This window comes from Geotrypetes seraphini, chromosome 4, assembly GCF_902459505.1.
Source record: "Geotrypetes seraphini chromosome 4, aGeoSer1.1, whole genome shotgun sequence".
NCBI classification, from domain to species: Eukaryota; Metazoa; Chordata; class Amphibia; order Gymnophiona; family Dermophiidae; genus Geotrypetes; species Geotrypetes seraphini.
Window position 1 is genome coordinate 124,866,715 of NC_047087.1, and position 16,596 is coordinate 124,883,310.

Genomic DNA, 16,596 nt, shown 5'->3' on the forward strand with positions numbered 1-16,596 from the left:
TTTACCAGGCTGCCAGTCATCAAAGCTTCTCAGCACAAATGCACACTTCTTAGGGACTTTTTTCTATTTTAGAAATCCCTATTTCCGCTATAAACAGTCATTCAAGAGCAGGCCTAACATCTCGCGTTTGCTCTTTCAGCCACTCTGTCTTTCACCATTCAGTTTTCTTACCAGGTTGATTCCTTTCTTTTAAACCTCACACATATTCACACAGTCTCCCTTAAACTTTTATAGAAAAGGTTTCATTATAAATAATAATTTGTTATTATTTGCTATTCAACAAATTACGTATAATTGGAAAAATTGGAGTAGATTAAATTATAATTTCTGATGGAATTCCTTATGTCAGGTTTATAAAATGGAGAGATTTATAGCAATACAGAGTGGTTCTTTCAGAAAATTTCTGGATGTGTGGGAGCCATTTACAAAGTATTGTACCGATTAGATGGCATTTTATTTATTTACTTTTTTTTTTCCGCCTTAAATTTACAAGTTCGATTGTGAGGGGGGAGGGAAGGGTAAATTTATGTTACATATTGTATAAGGTATTGATTATATGATAAGAAAGGGTGGGAAGGGTGGGAGTTAAAAACATATCATTTGTACCAGGGGTCTCAAAGTCCCTTCTTGAGGGCCGCAATCCAGTCAGGTTTTCAGGATTTCCCCAATGAATATGCATGAGATCTATGTGCATACACTGCTTTCAATGCATATTCATTGGGGAAATCCTGAAAACCCGACTGGATTGCGGCCCACAAGGAGGGACTTTGAGATCCCTGAATTTTGTACCATTGATGATTATTAAGTGATATAATTATTGTTAATTTGTTTGAATATATTGTTACACTTATTGTAAATTTGAAAATGAATAAAGAATTGGAAAAAATAAAAAATAAAAAAAGGTTTCAAGGTGTACACTCAAGGAATCAACCAAATTTCAGCTATGAGAGCAGAACAACTTAATATAGACCACACACTATCATAGCTCCCTCCCAACTGACTCACACCAGCAACTGCAGCATCTGGAATGTTTACACCCTGGTTGCCAGGGCGACTAGCAAGTACAATGCAAGTGCATGGCTGCACAGAATAATTTTATCGCCCCTTTACACTAGGAACAAATCCATTCCTTATTACCCAAACAAAGAGATAAATAGGGTTTTCCCCCTAGCTTACATGAATAGCAATTGTTTATGGACTTTTCCTCCAGGAATTTGTGCAAACCCTTTTAAACTTAGCTATGCTAACTACTTCCCCACCCCATATTCAAAGCTATTTAACAGGCCAGAAATAACTACTGACCAGTTAAATAGTGTTTACCTGGGTACCTGCAAATATTCATTGCAAGATAGTGAAGTAATGCCACTTATTTTACCTCATTGGAATGACTACGAGACAGCATTGTATGTTCAAAAACAGACAATATTTGTTTATTGTTAGTATAAAAGGTTACAAAAATGGCAGTAGCAAAGGCGTAGTAAATATATTGTCAGTTCAGAATATGCAATGGAGAGCAGAACTAACACTCATATGCTTAGCAGGGGGCTAGCAGTTCCCTGCAGCATAAGTAAGCAAATCTCTCTGGCTCTACCTAAAATACACGTGTTTTTTATACAGAGCAATTCTTCCTTTGTTCCAAAAAAGTCCATCCCCGAATTCTGGTTATGTAATTCCCTATTGGTACATAAAATAATGTATACCTAACTCCTCCTCTCAGTCCACGCCTCTCTCACCTCCACCCCCCTCCCCAGTAGGGGGGCCTTGCAGAAACAGAGAACTCTTGGTGAACTTTCTTTCTCCAGCGCTGAGATGACTTTGTAGATGTTAATTAGTGGTTTTACAATTCTGTGCATCTTCGGGATAGTGTCCTTGTATGCTGAAAGTTGGCAAAGGTGACCTTTCAACAATCCAGCTGCTTGGTTCCCATAACTTGGTTCAGAGACAGGGAGCAAATGTTTTGGTACCAAGTTCTTTCATCTCGCTACACCCACATCATCCTGCAGGGATCCTTGCTCATTATAAAAGTTTTATGGCTTTCCAGGGTGCCTGGCATATGAAGTCATACAGCACTGATAACAGTTCAGCAGAACCTTGGAGAAATATCCTCCCAGCAGGGAATGGAAACAAAAACGTTGTTAGCATTGCAAAGGCTGCAGGTGTTTACAGACAGCAAAGTACATGCTGGGCCTGGCTATGGGAAAATATAGGTCTGTAGTGTCCAGCATACACAAGTGAGGCCAGTATGTCCAGTTGAATCATCTGTATGTCCAGGTTATCCATGTCAATAGCCATTTATTTCCATTGAAAATTCACGGCAAGTGGCTAAAAGTTAACTGGCTATATCAAGTGAAAACTGGCAATATTTAGGGTTACCAGATTTTCTTAAGGTAAAACCCAGACACGTGGCCTTGCCCTGTTCCACCCCAGCCTCATCCCGTTTTGCCCAAGTCAAACCCCGTCCTGCCCCAGCCCCACCCCCCTAAACCTTTTCTCTCTTCCCCGAGTTCAGAACCGCGTCTGGAGGGCCTCCAAGCATGCGCAGATGTGACGCAATGATGTCACACCCATGCATGCCTAAAGACCTTTCCGATGCGGCCCTGAACTTGAAGACCAGGACGAACTGCTGCTTTTTAAAAATCCATCCTGACACCCAGACAGTCCTCTAAAAAGAAGACATGTCCACATAAATCCAGACATCTGGTAACCTAGCAATATTGAGCACTGACCAGTCAGGTTTAGTGGCCAAATCATGCCACGTAAATAGCAGGCCTTTAGCCTTTATTAACTTAACCAGCCAGTACTGAATATTGACTTTGCCGGTTAACACCAGCCAAAAAAAACCTGGCTAGTCAATGCTGGTCACTGGAAATGGCTTGGCATTGAATATCTGGGCTCACCGCTGTCCACGAGACTTAGCTGAGCTGCTCCCACGGTTTGAATATTGGCCCCTTTGTATACATGTTCTGGTAACAAATTCCACAGCTTAAATGTATGCTGATTGAAAAATAATAATATGACTTGTTTTAAATGTGCTACCTGTTAGTTTTATGGATTGCCCCGTCATCTTACTTCTATTTGAAATTAGTTTAATTTATTCAAAATTCATACACTCCTTATCCAATTCCTACTGCTTAATAAAGTAGACCTTATCACTGGTCATGTTTCTATGTTCCTATATCCATACAGAAATAATAGTCAAATATTAGGGGATTTTACAAAACACAAAACATCCAAAAAACGCATAAGTCAGCACTTGGACATTTTGAGCTAGACCTGTTTTAAAAGTGTCTAAGTGCCAAAAAGGTATCCAGGCTAACCAGATGACCACTGAAAGGATTAAATCATGACCCCCCCCCCCCCCTTTAACACATACACACACACACTTCCCCAGTAGTCACCAGGGCAGGTTTAATTCGTCGAAGGCCCCTAGGCACACAAGTACACTGGGCCCCCTGCCCCACCCTGCCCCATCCCACCATGCCCCGTCCCATGTATTTACCCATTTTCTTATTTACTTCTTTATTTCCACTTTATTTCTTTTATTTTAAAATTAAAAACAAACAACAAAGATTACCATACCAGTGCCAGTGTACAGTTTTTCTTCTATGCAACCTCCAAACATCTCTGAACAAATCCCCCCTTCCTTCCTAGATGAAGAGATCTTCAGCTGGCAGGGCTTTGGGAAGCCCACCAATTTATATTTTGCATATGGGTAGGAGGCATGGGGCATGGCGGGAAGAAAATTTAGTGCCCAACATTTTATTGGACTAATAAATTTCTCACTTAGCTTTCAGAGGTTAAAATCTCTTTCTTCAGATCAGTAAACTATACTGCTGTTACAGTATCCCTGTACTGATCTGAGGAAAGAAGTTATGATCTCTGAATTAGTAAAAAATGTATTAAAATTAGTTCAATAAACAGTATCATCTTATTTCCATTTTCTATTAATAAACGATTATCAATACAGCTACAATAATACCTTATCCTAAAGCAAAAATAAATAAATAAAACAAATAGCAATTTTTTTCTACCTTTGTTGTCTGGTTTCTGCTTTCCTCATCTTCTCATCATTCTCTTCCTTCCATCCACTGTCTGCTCTTCCATATAGCATCTGCTCTCTTTCTATGCCTCTTCCAGAAATTATCTGTCTCTCGCTTCCATCTCTCTCTCCCTCCCACCCACCCCTTGGTGTGGCATCCATCTTCTTCCTTTCCCTCCTCCAATGGTCTGGCATCTCTCTCCTCCCCTTCCCTCTCCCACACCCCCATGGTCTGGCATTTCACTTTCTCTTCTCCCTTCCCTCCACTTCCATCAGCATCTGCTCCCTTTCTTTCCATCCAACCCAATTGCATCCAGTAACCTTCCCCCTTATGTCTCTCTCCCCTTTCCCAACATACCAATTCCAACAGCATCTTCCCCCTGTTTTTCCCTCCAATCCAATTCCATCCAGTATCCTTTCCCCTTATGTTTCTCTTCCCTTTCCTTGCACACCAATTCCATCAGCATCTGCCCCCTTTCTCTTCCTCCACCACCCTTCCATACCACCCTGCTCCCTTTCTCTCCCTCCACCACCCTTCCATACATCCTTCCCACCACCCTGCCCCCTTTCTCTCCCTCCACCACACTTCCATGCTCCTTTCTCTCTTCCCCTCCAAACATTGCAGCTGCTGGCTCTGCCCTCTGAGCTCCATTAGAACAGTTAACGGCAAAGGGTTACCCTCCCTCCCGCATCAACGGCAACGCGGCCGGATCTCTTACAGGAAGGTCCCGTGATGACTGCGTCTGCCGGTCCATCTCCCTCCGATATCACTTCTTCCGGAGCAAGTAAGTGATGTCGGAGGGGGATGGACCGGCAGACGCAGTCATCACAGGACCTTCCTGTAAGAGATAAGGCCGCATTGCCGTCGATGTGGGGGGGCCTGTTGCAATTGATGTGTGGGGGGGCCATTGCCGTTGATGCAGGGTGGCCCATTGCCATTAATGTCGGGAGGGGGCCTTTGCTGTTTAAAAAAAATGGCAAGGCGAGTCATCCTCCTTCAGCAGGCCTCCCTCACAGTTTTGGGCCCTAGGCACGTGCCTACTGGGCCTATTGATTAATCCGGCCCTGGTGGTCACTAAGCCCCTCCCACTCCCAAAGATCTGAATGAAACAGTACATACCTGTCTCTAGTACCTGTCTCTAGAATGGTAAATCCTATTAGAGCAGCACACAGGTGTCTTAAGTAACCTGGTGGGTAGGCTAGTGAGCCACAGAGAGGAAGATCCAGGCCTATAAGCCATTCTAACCACTACAGATATGATGGAAAGTGTGAGACCATCAAAAACATACTATATTGTCATATAGGTACCGTTTGCAGCCATATGAATTATGGGAGTGGTAGACAGGTAGGTACTCTAGGTTTTGGGGGGTATTGGTGGACTCACCAGAAATTATTAGGTGATTTATAGTGATATATACATCTAGTACCCTTTATGTGAAGTTCACAGCAGTGCCCTGCTGCTCTATTAGCATGTCTGTATGGCCAGACCATTACAATGCTGGCCCCTCCCTTGTCTATATGGTCTGCATTTGAATATTTTGAGCTTGGATGTTTCTGTGGTCAAAAATGGCGAATAAAGTAAGATGTCCTGATGCTCAAGGTGTCCTGATGGCTGAGATGTCCAAATAGATAAGTTAAAAAAAAAATTATGGCCATCTAGCAGTTTTGACAATTTCAAAAATGGCCATTCCGTAGAGATCTCCCAAGCTATCATATCACAGGGCAGTCAGAGACACCTGCCTGGAAGTTGCTATAGCTGAATCAGTAAAAGCTTGGTGTTTCTCTTCCAGAGGTCATAAGTTCAAATTCCAACCAGTTCCCCCAGCACATATTTTATTTGTGGCATTCTACCTTGCAGGTGCACCTTCATGATCTCACAATGAGGTCCCCATTGTGCAGCTGCAAACCTCCATTTGCAATGAAGTAGAAGCCATGCTAAAGTCTGTATCTGTGTTTAAGCTTTTGCAAATGAAGTTATGTATGCAATATATATATTTTTGTCATGTGCTTTATTTGCTGAAGCCACCTGTTTTAAGAATGACCTCATTGGAGTAATTTTTAGTGAGAAGAAAGGGTAGCTGTTTAGCAAGAAACATATAGCTGTTTTTTATGTGCAGTGCTTCAATTAATGGATCTTTCCCTCTAATTAGCAAATAGCATTGCTGTTTGCCCAGAAAAATAGAAGGTTTTGCAAGCAATATCTTTGTATTGATGTGTTCTGTTTATGTGGTGGCTTATTAAATGTATTTTGAGCTTAATAAAGCAAAAATAAAAACCCAGAGAGCAATTTAGCAGATCGCATTAAGGACATCCAAATTGTGCCTAAGTTCCGGAAGAACGTCCAAAAGAATGCCTAAGTTCCGTCCATAGACCTCAGATCTATTTGAAGCCCAAACTAAGCTCAAAAGAGATCTGGTTTTCATTCACCTAGAATATAGGCATCATATGGACGTCCTAGGTCGCTCAGTGTTATGTAAATGAATCAAAGGACACCCAAATTGAGTCATTTCCCAAACCACGCCCATTCCACGCCCATTCCTATTGAGTTAGGCGCAAGTTTTAAACATGGGTGTCCACGAAATTGTGGCTGTGTCTACAAAGTGGCATCTATGTCCTTTGGATGCCTAAGTACCAATTATCGCTTGTTAAGACCCTTAATTGGCTCATTAACTACTTAGATTGGATGCCTAAAGCACACCACAGCATACCAATTGTAGGCGACAAACTGCTGCCTAACCAACCAATCAGGACACGTGTTTTCTAAAAAACAAAACAAAACCACCCGAGGCAGGCCGCCTACATTGGAGATGCCTCTAAAAGCCTAGGGAGGCACACAAGCCTAAGGCTAGGCATGGGCTTAGCTAGGCCAGTAAGTAGCCTTAGTTGGACCTAGGCAGCTGAATGCGTCTCTGTAGGCCCGCAATAGACGTGTACAATGTAGGCCAGCAACAATTCATAAAAAATAGAAACTCAATAAAGAATAAAATTATTTTTTTTTTTAAATGTCATTGCTGGCCATGCAATGAGCCACAATATCAGACAAGCAAGTCACAAACACCACAGTCCTACACTGCCAAGCTTGACTATAAAATGTAAGTTCTAGTGTTCTCATTCTGAGGTTTTACAAAAGGCGTGATCCAAGGGTATCTCACTTAGATCCTTTATGGTTCCTAGTCCTGCTGCTTTTGTGCTATTCTCTAGGATGTAGGATCTTGTATGCTGATGGATCTCTTTCTTTATTTCTCTCTATTCACACAGATAATGCTGAACTCTTTGCATAAATATGAGCCACAAATTCATATTGTTCGTGTGGGTGGACTGCACAGGATGGTTCTCAACCGCTCCTTTCCTGAAACTCAGTTCATAGCTGTGACTGCTTACCAAAATGAAGAGGTGAGTAGCATGATCTATAAGCTTGTGCATGATATAACTAAATTAATCAACGGAAGGGAGGTTGAAGATTTCTTGCATCATTGGGTAACTGAGAAGGACATTAGGGTGGTCCATAAGACTATGATAAAACTTTTACCACAAGTCTGAATATGTTCTACCTCATGTAGATAAGATATGGATAAAATCTGAAGTAGCTTAGGATAAATTTAGAGGTCACTCATGGTCCTACAATAACTCCATAATGCAGCTGGCTATTCATAACAATGTGGTAATGTGGTTAGAAGCTGTTAGAGTTCCTACAAGCGCTGGGAGCAGCACAGAGCATTCAGTGCACCGGCCTGCGCTAAAAAACACTTCCGCGGTTTTCTAAAAGGGGGATTAATATTAATTGGTTTCTAAAAAAGAGTCTCAATCTTTTTTATTGAAATTTTTAAATTTTTTAAAGGCAAATAAGAAAATGCAAGAATCTGAGAATATCACGACAATAAAGTCAAACAAGTAATGCCTTCAACATTAATGACAGTAGTCTATGAAGCCATACCATTCAGAAAAAGTATGAGCTGTATATAATCCTTAAGATAAACATAGAGACTGATGAGGAACCATATAAAACAATAAGGTATGATGATAATTACTGAAAAGCAATAAAAGTTGGAACTTATCAGGGAATACCAGATAGCAATGAGATAGGGGACCAAATTTTCTTAACCTTGTAATCCATATTGATGTTAAGAGTAGCTTTACATTGATAATTATGTATCATCATCACAGCAGAGCACCAAAAAGTAAGGTTTAAGTGATGTGCAAATTTCCAATATGAGAGTATCATCTGAAGGGTTAAAGCAATTAGGATATCAAGTAATTTTTTTTGCCAAATATTTAAAGCAGTGTTTCTCAACCGTTTCAAGCCAAGTACCCCCGAAGCCTAACAAATACCAACCGAGTATCCCCACCCAAACTCCGCCCCAGACCCGGCCAAACTCCACCCCTGACTCCACCCTCCATAATAATAATAATACTAATTGTAGTGCAATTTCTTCCATCCATTTTTCATATACAGTACACACAATATAATCTTATTAATACATAATGGTAACCACAAAATTTTTTTTAAAAAACCACAAAGCACACTACGCAGAGAAAATATTAATTTTTTTCAAAGAGGTCAAGGCAGATGACTTTAAAATATGTAATCAGTAACAACCATAGAGCAAAATATAGACAGCATATTGTGATATTCAGCCTATGCCTGCTAGGTCTGTCCCCAGAGCAATGCACAAACCAGAAGCAGATGCATTAGAAACAGCTCACTTTAGTTTAAACCTCAAACTGACCATTTTGAGGACTTTTCTTATTTGGCCTCTAGAGAGAGCAGGAGAGCAGATTTGCCTGTTCCACATCACACACACTGGCTTAGTTCCCAGTAGAGAATAACACAGGGGAAAAATTTGTTCCTGTCCCGTCTCCGTAAGCTCGCACCCATCCACGTCCTGTCCCCGTGAGCTTGGTCCCCATCCCGTCCCCGCAAACCATCTGATCCTATCCGTACAAGCCTCGAATAGTTTTATACTGAACTTATCTTATTAAAGTATAAAAAGAAACAATATTCTGGATAATTGTCATTTTATAAATCCAAGTTCTAGCTGCTGAACTAAAGGAAGAGATGTTCAGCTGGCAGGGCTTTGTTTATAAATGTTTATCAACACAAAGTTTTGCATTATAAAGAACATCAGTCTATTTACTAGTGTATGAAAGGCATACGCACCCCCCTCTCTTTTTAATATTATGGCATTGGAAAGTTCCCACTTAGAAATATTTATGACATACAAAATGTGTTCCTTTTGAAATGGAAATGATCCATCTGACTAAACTAAAGGCAGTATTCTTCTGCTGTCAAATTAAAAACAGTTGTCTGGTCTGTGTTTGGATAAAGAAAGTCGAATGGTGTTCGAATCCCCAGAATATATGTTTTTGTTTTGAGATATCTTGGTTAAGAAAATGAATAATTTCGTAGGTGAAAATGGGCATATTTCATAATGAATTCAATGGATAGAGGGCATTCTAACTTGACTACAGGAGCATTTCCTGCCTGCTTACCTTCCGAAGCCCTGCCTTTGCTGAAGTCTAAGTTTTCCTTTCTCATCCTCTCCGTGGTCTTTGAAAAGATGGGCTGGACAATGGCTGTTGCTCTCATGTATGTCCTGAGGGCTTGAATCAGAATTCCCCAACTCCCTAGCTCGAGCCAACCCACTCTCCAAGCTCTAAGTTCTTCCATGGCTGCCCGGTGGTTTTTATAGTATCTATCCACGAGGTTAAGTTTTTGCTAAGAGATCTAGGCTCCCTCTGCAAGCTTTTCTAATTGCTGTACATCGAAGATGTGGACCCCTCCTGATCCCTTCATTCCCCACCCCCAAGCTTAAAAATACCCTGGTGGTCCTGCAGACCCCTCCTAACCCCTACCCAGAAAAAGCTTTAAAAAATTCTGTACCTTTCGATGCACGAGTCTTTAAGCGGGTCACGTATGGCTGCTTCAAATTTCTCCGGCACAACTTCCTGTTTCTGGTTGCGTCGGAGGAGAGGTTTGGGGCAGCCAAACACGACTTGTTGAAACGCTCACTCATGCCACTGGCAGATAAGGTGAGGGGAAGGGAGGGAGATCTAAAGGAAGGAGAGTGGGGGCTGATGGACTGCACGGATCAGTGACCGCGCATGTTCTCTTCACTGTGGAGACAAGGCCATTCACTGCTCCACAGGGTGGTGAATGGCCTTCTTCCCATACCCGCGGCGACCACTTCTTTTCTCTCCCCCGTTTTGGTGGGTTACCCATGGCTACCCACGGATAACAGCCACCTTGTCATTCTCTAGTTCCCAGCAATCATGTGCAGGCTGAAACTAGAATCAGCAGGAAAGCCTTTGCATCTGAGGGTTTGGGGCTTAGCTGCAGGCTTTTATTCCAGAATGCAGAACAGCTAGGTGGGGCAGAGGGAAAAGAAGGACCAGCAAGGAAGGCAGGAATGCTCAGGGCTGAGAGTTCTGGATGGCTGTGAACAGCCAGAATGTTTGGAGCTGGTAGAGGCTGGTTCAGAGCAGATTCCAGTGCACCAGGATTTTTCAAGCCATAGAGCTGGAGCCGTATCCTGAACTGCCTAATGGGGCCCTGCCAATGGAAGTCTGCTGCACTAAAGGCAAGTGAACTAAACTGCCTAATTTGAACTGGATATTTTTTGGATAAGCTTACTGAATGCTTATTGCTGTGTAACCCTGAGAAAGATGGGATGCTTGGTGGTATCTGAAAGAAGGTGCTACTGGGGAAAAAAGCGATTCTGCTGTGCTGGATTACAACAGACTCACCGACAATTTCACGCTGGAGAACTTTGATGATTCACCAAGCTTCTATGGAAAGGCTTGGCCTTCCTTCACTGGATTCTGCTCAGGGAAGAGTATTTTGTCATTGCTGGGCGCCCTTTTGGGACACATTAACGCCTAGAGCACGCAGCCATTTATTGAATGCCTAGCTCCATTGCGCTGGGTCTGCACTGGACTACATTATATGTATTATACTGGTTCAATAGTAGGGAGTTGGATAGGGGTGGGGTGGGTAGGGGGGGAGGGGGGATAGGTTTGAGATAAGGTGAAGTGGAGCAGGGTTTTGGTGCGTTTTCTACTTTGTTGTACACCTTGTATTTGTATCAAAATTAATAAAATATATTTGGAAAAAAAAAAAAGAACTGTTTTGGGTTTTGGTTTTTTTTCCTTTCCTCTGTGTGGGGGAAGGGCTGTGTGGAGCTGTGTGGGGGAAGTGGAGACTGCTCTGTGTTTTTCTGTGGTGGGTTTGTGGGCACACTCCCTGGCCAGCACGTCATATGCTGGGGCTTAGTGGTATAGCACTAATGCAGGCTGAGTTAGCTGACATCAGCCCAAGAAGCTGTTTTGGAAAATTGAAATACTTTCTTTAAAGATAAGCTGGAGAAGCTGTGATGGATTTGAGAAGCCAGAACTGTGGGTTTTGGGTTTATTTTGTGTTTCTAGTATTTAGAGACTCAAGCTAAAGGGTTTTAAAAAATTTTATTGGACAGCAGAAACCTGGAGACTGTTTGAAAATACATTTCTTTTTTGAGCATGGTGTGCACTAGTAGAAGGACCATATTTTGAGTACTTTGGAGCATTCTGACACTATTGTTTTTTTGGCCTTTTGAACTGTTTAAACTCTTATGCAAGAAGGCTGGTTTAAATGGGGGGAGGGGGGGTTATGAATAAGCTAGGTCCATGCTATAAGAAACATACTTACCTGGTGCTGTGGTGTTATTCTTCAGTTGCCTTTCCTTTTCCTTGTGCATCCTGCAGCGGCTCACAAGAGTTTTCTCTTGTCACTGGTGCCCTAGGACCCATTGCCCTGAGGCTGCCAGTGACAATATATAAATTTTCAAAACTGACACATTTTGATCACTAAATTGAAAATAAAATAATTTTTCCTACCTTTGTTGTCTGGTGATTTCATGAGTCTCTGATTGCACTTCCTTCTGACTGTGCATCCAATATTTCTTTCTTTCTTTCTGCCTCCTACATGCTTCCTCTCCTCCAGACCTCATTCCATTCCTAAACCAACATCCCTGTCCTTCCATGAGTCCAACTTTTTCTTCCTCTCTCTCTCTCCCTGCTCCCGAAGCCAAACCTGCCACCACACTCCCCATAGCCAACCCTGCCATTTGACATGCTCCATTTCCACCCCACCCACCCCCACTACCACAGCCATCCCACAAGCCTTCCCCTCCCCCACCCCAACATCAATTTTGTCATTGGAGAGAATGTTCCAGGCCAGCTAAGCAGCAATTGGCTGGCCCGGAACCTTCTCTCCAATGTCAGAATTGATGTCAGGGGGGAAGGCTTGTGGGCTTCACCTGGCCCATACTATCCTTGTTATTGCTGCTGCAGTGGGGGTGGGTATGAATGGAGCATGTTGGGTGGCAGGGTCAGCTTTGGGGGTGGGGCAGGGAGGACTTGGCAGTAGTGGCTTCAGCAGGGGGGTAAGCAGGAAGAGATCCCAGGTGGCAGACAGCCTACGTACCCTCAACAGGAGACCCGCATACCCCCTGGGGTACGCATACCACAGGTTGAGAAACACTGATTTAAAGGACCTGTTATAGCATGTGATTTGAAAATAACAATATGTATGTATTAGATTACCCAATTGTGAATTACAGTGCCAATTCTTGTTGGAGTTATACAACTTACCCCCTCTTATGTGAAACTGCGATAGCAGTTTGTAGCACAAAAAGTCGTGCTGAATGGCCCACGCTGCTCCCGACGCTCATAGGGTTCCTATGAGTATCGGGAGCAGTGTGGGCCATTCAGCACGGCTTTCTGTGCTACAAACTGCTAGCGCAGTTTAATAGAAGAGGGGATTAGTTTTGTGAAATTTGCTAGGCATCCAATAAGCTCTGTGATATAAAAAAAATACACGGTTTGCATAAGGCTGGTCGATAATGTAGGATGAAGAGAAAAAATTGAAAAAATTGGATCATTGTTCATCTGAACCAGTCCATTGTAGTTTCCTCAGACCAAAGTGTTTTAGTTTTATTCTTCAGTGGGAATGAGGCTTTACAAAAAAATTTATAGTATAATGAGGTAGTGTGCCCCACTGAATATCCTATGGTACAGAGTTCTTGAAGTTTAGCTAAGACAGGAGTATTATCTTCTAATAGCCATTTTAAATTAGATAAATAATGTCTTAATTGTAACCATTTATAAAAAAAAATCAGTAGAAGAAAGATCAAATGTTTTTTTGTAGTTGAGAAAAATGTTTTTGTAGTTAAATTGTTAGATATTACATGGATTAGATACCAAATTCCCTTTTTTAAATCCATAATGGCCAATGAAAGAGTTTGTTATTAATGAGAATTTCAGAATTATTCCAAACAGCGGCAGACAATGATTTGTTACTTCGATTGGGTAAAAAATTCTCTAAAAGATGAATGGCATGTTTTGTAGCATGTAAAGCATCTAAATGAGATGGAATAGCATGTTTTGAGAGATAAGATATGCATTTTAAAGAGATTGGATCTATCATCATGGATTCGATGACTTGCCAAGCAGGAATGGTAGAGTTGTTAGAAAGGTTAATCATCCAATGAGTATCATATCGTAATAAGGCAGCCAAGTGAAAAGTATAAAAATCAGGAAAGTCCATGCCTCTATGTTGTCTTGAAGCTTTTAAGGAGTGTATGGAAATTCATGGTATCTTATTGTGCCATATGAATTTAGTGAGTGTTGTATCAATATCCTTGTAGAAAGAGTGTGGAGCCAATTTAGATAGCATGCTTAGAATGTAATTCACAATAGGTGTTACAGTCATCCCCACCAAGAAAGATAATAAGGCAACCATTGAGTAGTAAGTTTAGTAATTTTAGATTGAAGTACTATTAGGTTTAAAGACATCAGTAGATCTGTCTTTATTGAATAATATAACTAGATATTTTAGTTAGGAGGGAGACCATTTAAAGGAAGAGGAGTCTTTTTGATTGAAAAAGATATTGTTATTTAGAGGCATAACTTTGTATTTATCTCAATTAATATGATACCTGAGATTTTAGAAAACTTCGAGACCAGATGAAGTATTGGGCTCCATACTAAAGATTAACAGGCCATCTGCATAAGCTAAGTTTTTGTGTTGGGAGGTCCAATACCTTTAATATCATTAGAGTTCCTAATTGCAATAAGTAATCATTCTAAGGCCATATTAAAAAGAAGGGGAGAAAGAGGGCAATCTTGTCTGGTGCTGCAGGTTAAATGTATACCCTTAGATCAGTGGTCTCAAAGTCAAACCCTTTGCAGGGCCACATTTTGGATTTGTAGGTACTTGGAGGGCCTCGGAAAAATAGTTAATGTCTTATTAAAGAAATGACAGTTTTGCATGAGGTAAAACTCTTTATAGTTTATAAATCTTTCCTTTTGGCTAAGTCTTAATAATAATACAGTCAAACCTCGGTTTGCGAGTGTTTTGCAAGACGAGCAAAACACTCAGCAAACTTTTGACTCGCAAACCGAGTGTTGACTCGATTTGTGAGCACCCTCCCCCAATAACCAGCATCGCTCCCCCCCCCCCGCTCGCAAAGGCCCCCTCGCTCCAACCGGCATCCAGATTCTCAGCGAGAGGGAGAATTAGAAGTCCTTGAGCATGCGCAGATGCATGCTCAAGGCAGGCAGAAGCCGGAAGATATTCTAGGCACCGGCACGATCTGTGCCTGAGTGCCAGTGCCAGACGAGGGGGGGGGGTAAGTTTAAGTTGTTCAGGCGGGGGGGGGCCGGTTCACACGGGGGGGGGGGCCAGTTGGAGCGAGGGTGCCTTTGAGAGCGGGGGGAGCGATGCCGGTTATCGGGGGGGGGGAAAACGTATCAAAGCGAGTTTCCATTATTTCCTATGGGGAAACTCGCTTTGATAAACGAGCATTTTGGATTACGAGCATGCTCCTGGAACGGATTATGCTCCTGGAACGGATTATGCTCGGTGCTAAGGGGCACCAAGGGACCAATTTGTAGGCCGGACCTGCAATCAAGAGAGGTCTGCTGTTTGCCAGGGGCCAGGATCCGGGATGTAACCGCTTGCCTTGACAGACTCATCAGGCCCCGAGATCACTTCCCCATGATCCTCATCCACGTTGGGACCAACAACACCGCCAGGAGCACCGGGAACAGCTTATCTGAAGACTTCAGGGCCCTGGGTGAGAAGCTGAGGAGAATGGATGCGCAGGTGGTCTTCTCCTCGATCCTCCTGGTAAGGGACAAGGGCAGTGCCAGGGAGGATCGCATCCAGAGGGCTAACAACTGGCTGCAGGGATGGTGCAGGGAGATGAATTTCGGATTCCTGCACCATGGAGATGCATTGCAGGGACTACTGGGACAAGACGGGTTACACCTGACCAGAAGAGGGAAGAATGTCCTTGGACACCGTCTAGCCCGCCTACTTCACAGGGCTTTAAACTAGGTAAGTTGGGGGAGGGTACGGGCACAAATTACCTACCTGGTGGGCTAAACTGTCAATACTTTTTTGAGGCTGGGATAACTAGTATACACACTTTCGAGTCTAGGGAAGGTTCACATTACAATTCGGGGTCACATTGTAATTCAGGATCTAGGAGGACTACACATTGCAATTCTGGGTCCGGGGAGTGTACACACTAATTCCAGGACTAAGGGCAGTACACATTGTAATCCTGGATTCAGCAGGGGTATACACATTGCAAATTTTGTGAAAGGAGTTCAAGTAGCCCATGCGGGAACTCCCCCACAGGATACACACATTTCCGTTTTTGAGATAGGTACACACTGTAGCTCTGGGTCTGGGGAGTCCGGGTCAGGTACGAGATATAGCTCTGGGTCTAGAGAGAATACCAAATATGCAAATAATGCTAAAAGTGTCCAAGTAACTCAAACAGGAATATCCCCACTAAGACATAATAAAAACACAACATGGAAGGCTATGTACATTAACGCACACAGCTTGGGAAACAAGATACTGGATCTGGAAACAGAAATAAGGAATGCCGACCTGGATGTGGTGGCAATATCTGAGACCTGGCTCACAGACTCACACGGGTGGGACATGGTCATACCAGGTTACAACCTGCTTCGCCGGGACAGGGAGGGTAGATTGGGAGGTGGTGTTGCATTATATACAAAGGATGACATTAAGGTCACAAGGATCACAGATGTCCAATACACTGGGGAATCCCTTTGGGTTAATTTGGCCAGAGGGAAGGACAAATGCCTGTATCTCGGCGTTATTTACAGACCCCCAAGACAACAGGATGACCTGGATATGGAATTGATTGGAGATATAGAGAATATCACCTTGCGTGAGGACACGGTATTGTTAGGTGACTTCAACATGCCTGATATGGATTGGGGCACACTTACCGCAGCTTCCGGCAGCAGCAGGAGGCTATTAAACTCTTTGAAGGGAGCATGTCTCAGGCAATTGGTGTTGGACCCAACAAGAGATCAGGCAATACTGGACCTTTTGCTTACCAATGGTGAAAGTGTCACAGAGGTCTCGGTGGGAGACACATTGGCCTCAAGCGACCATAACATGATATGGTTCAATCTTGGGAAAGGCTTCACTAAACCTGCCACACTGACCAACGTCCTCAAATTCAAGGACACAAACT

At 42.8% G+C, this 16,596-nt stretch overlaps 1 protein-coding gene across 1 annotated transcript in view; it reads left to right on the forward strand.

The window, feature by feature from the left end:
• Positions 1-16,596, forward strand: part of TBX19 (T-box transcription factor 19) — a 95,919-nt gene that overhangs the window by 37,722 nt on the left and 41,601 nt on the right. The window contains exon 3 of the mRNA XM_033942921.1: positions 7,298-7,432. Within this exon, the coding sequence (XP_033798812.1) occupies positions 7,298-7,432 (135 nt within the window). The remainder of the gene's footprint in view (positions 1-7,297; positions 7,433-16,596) is intronic.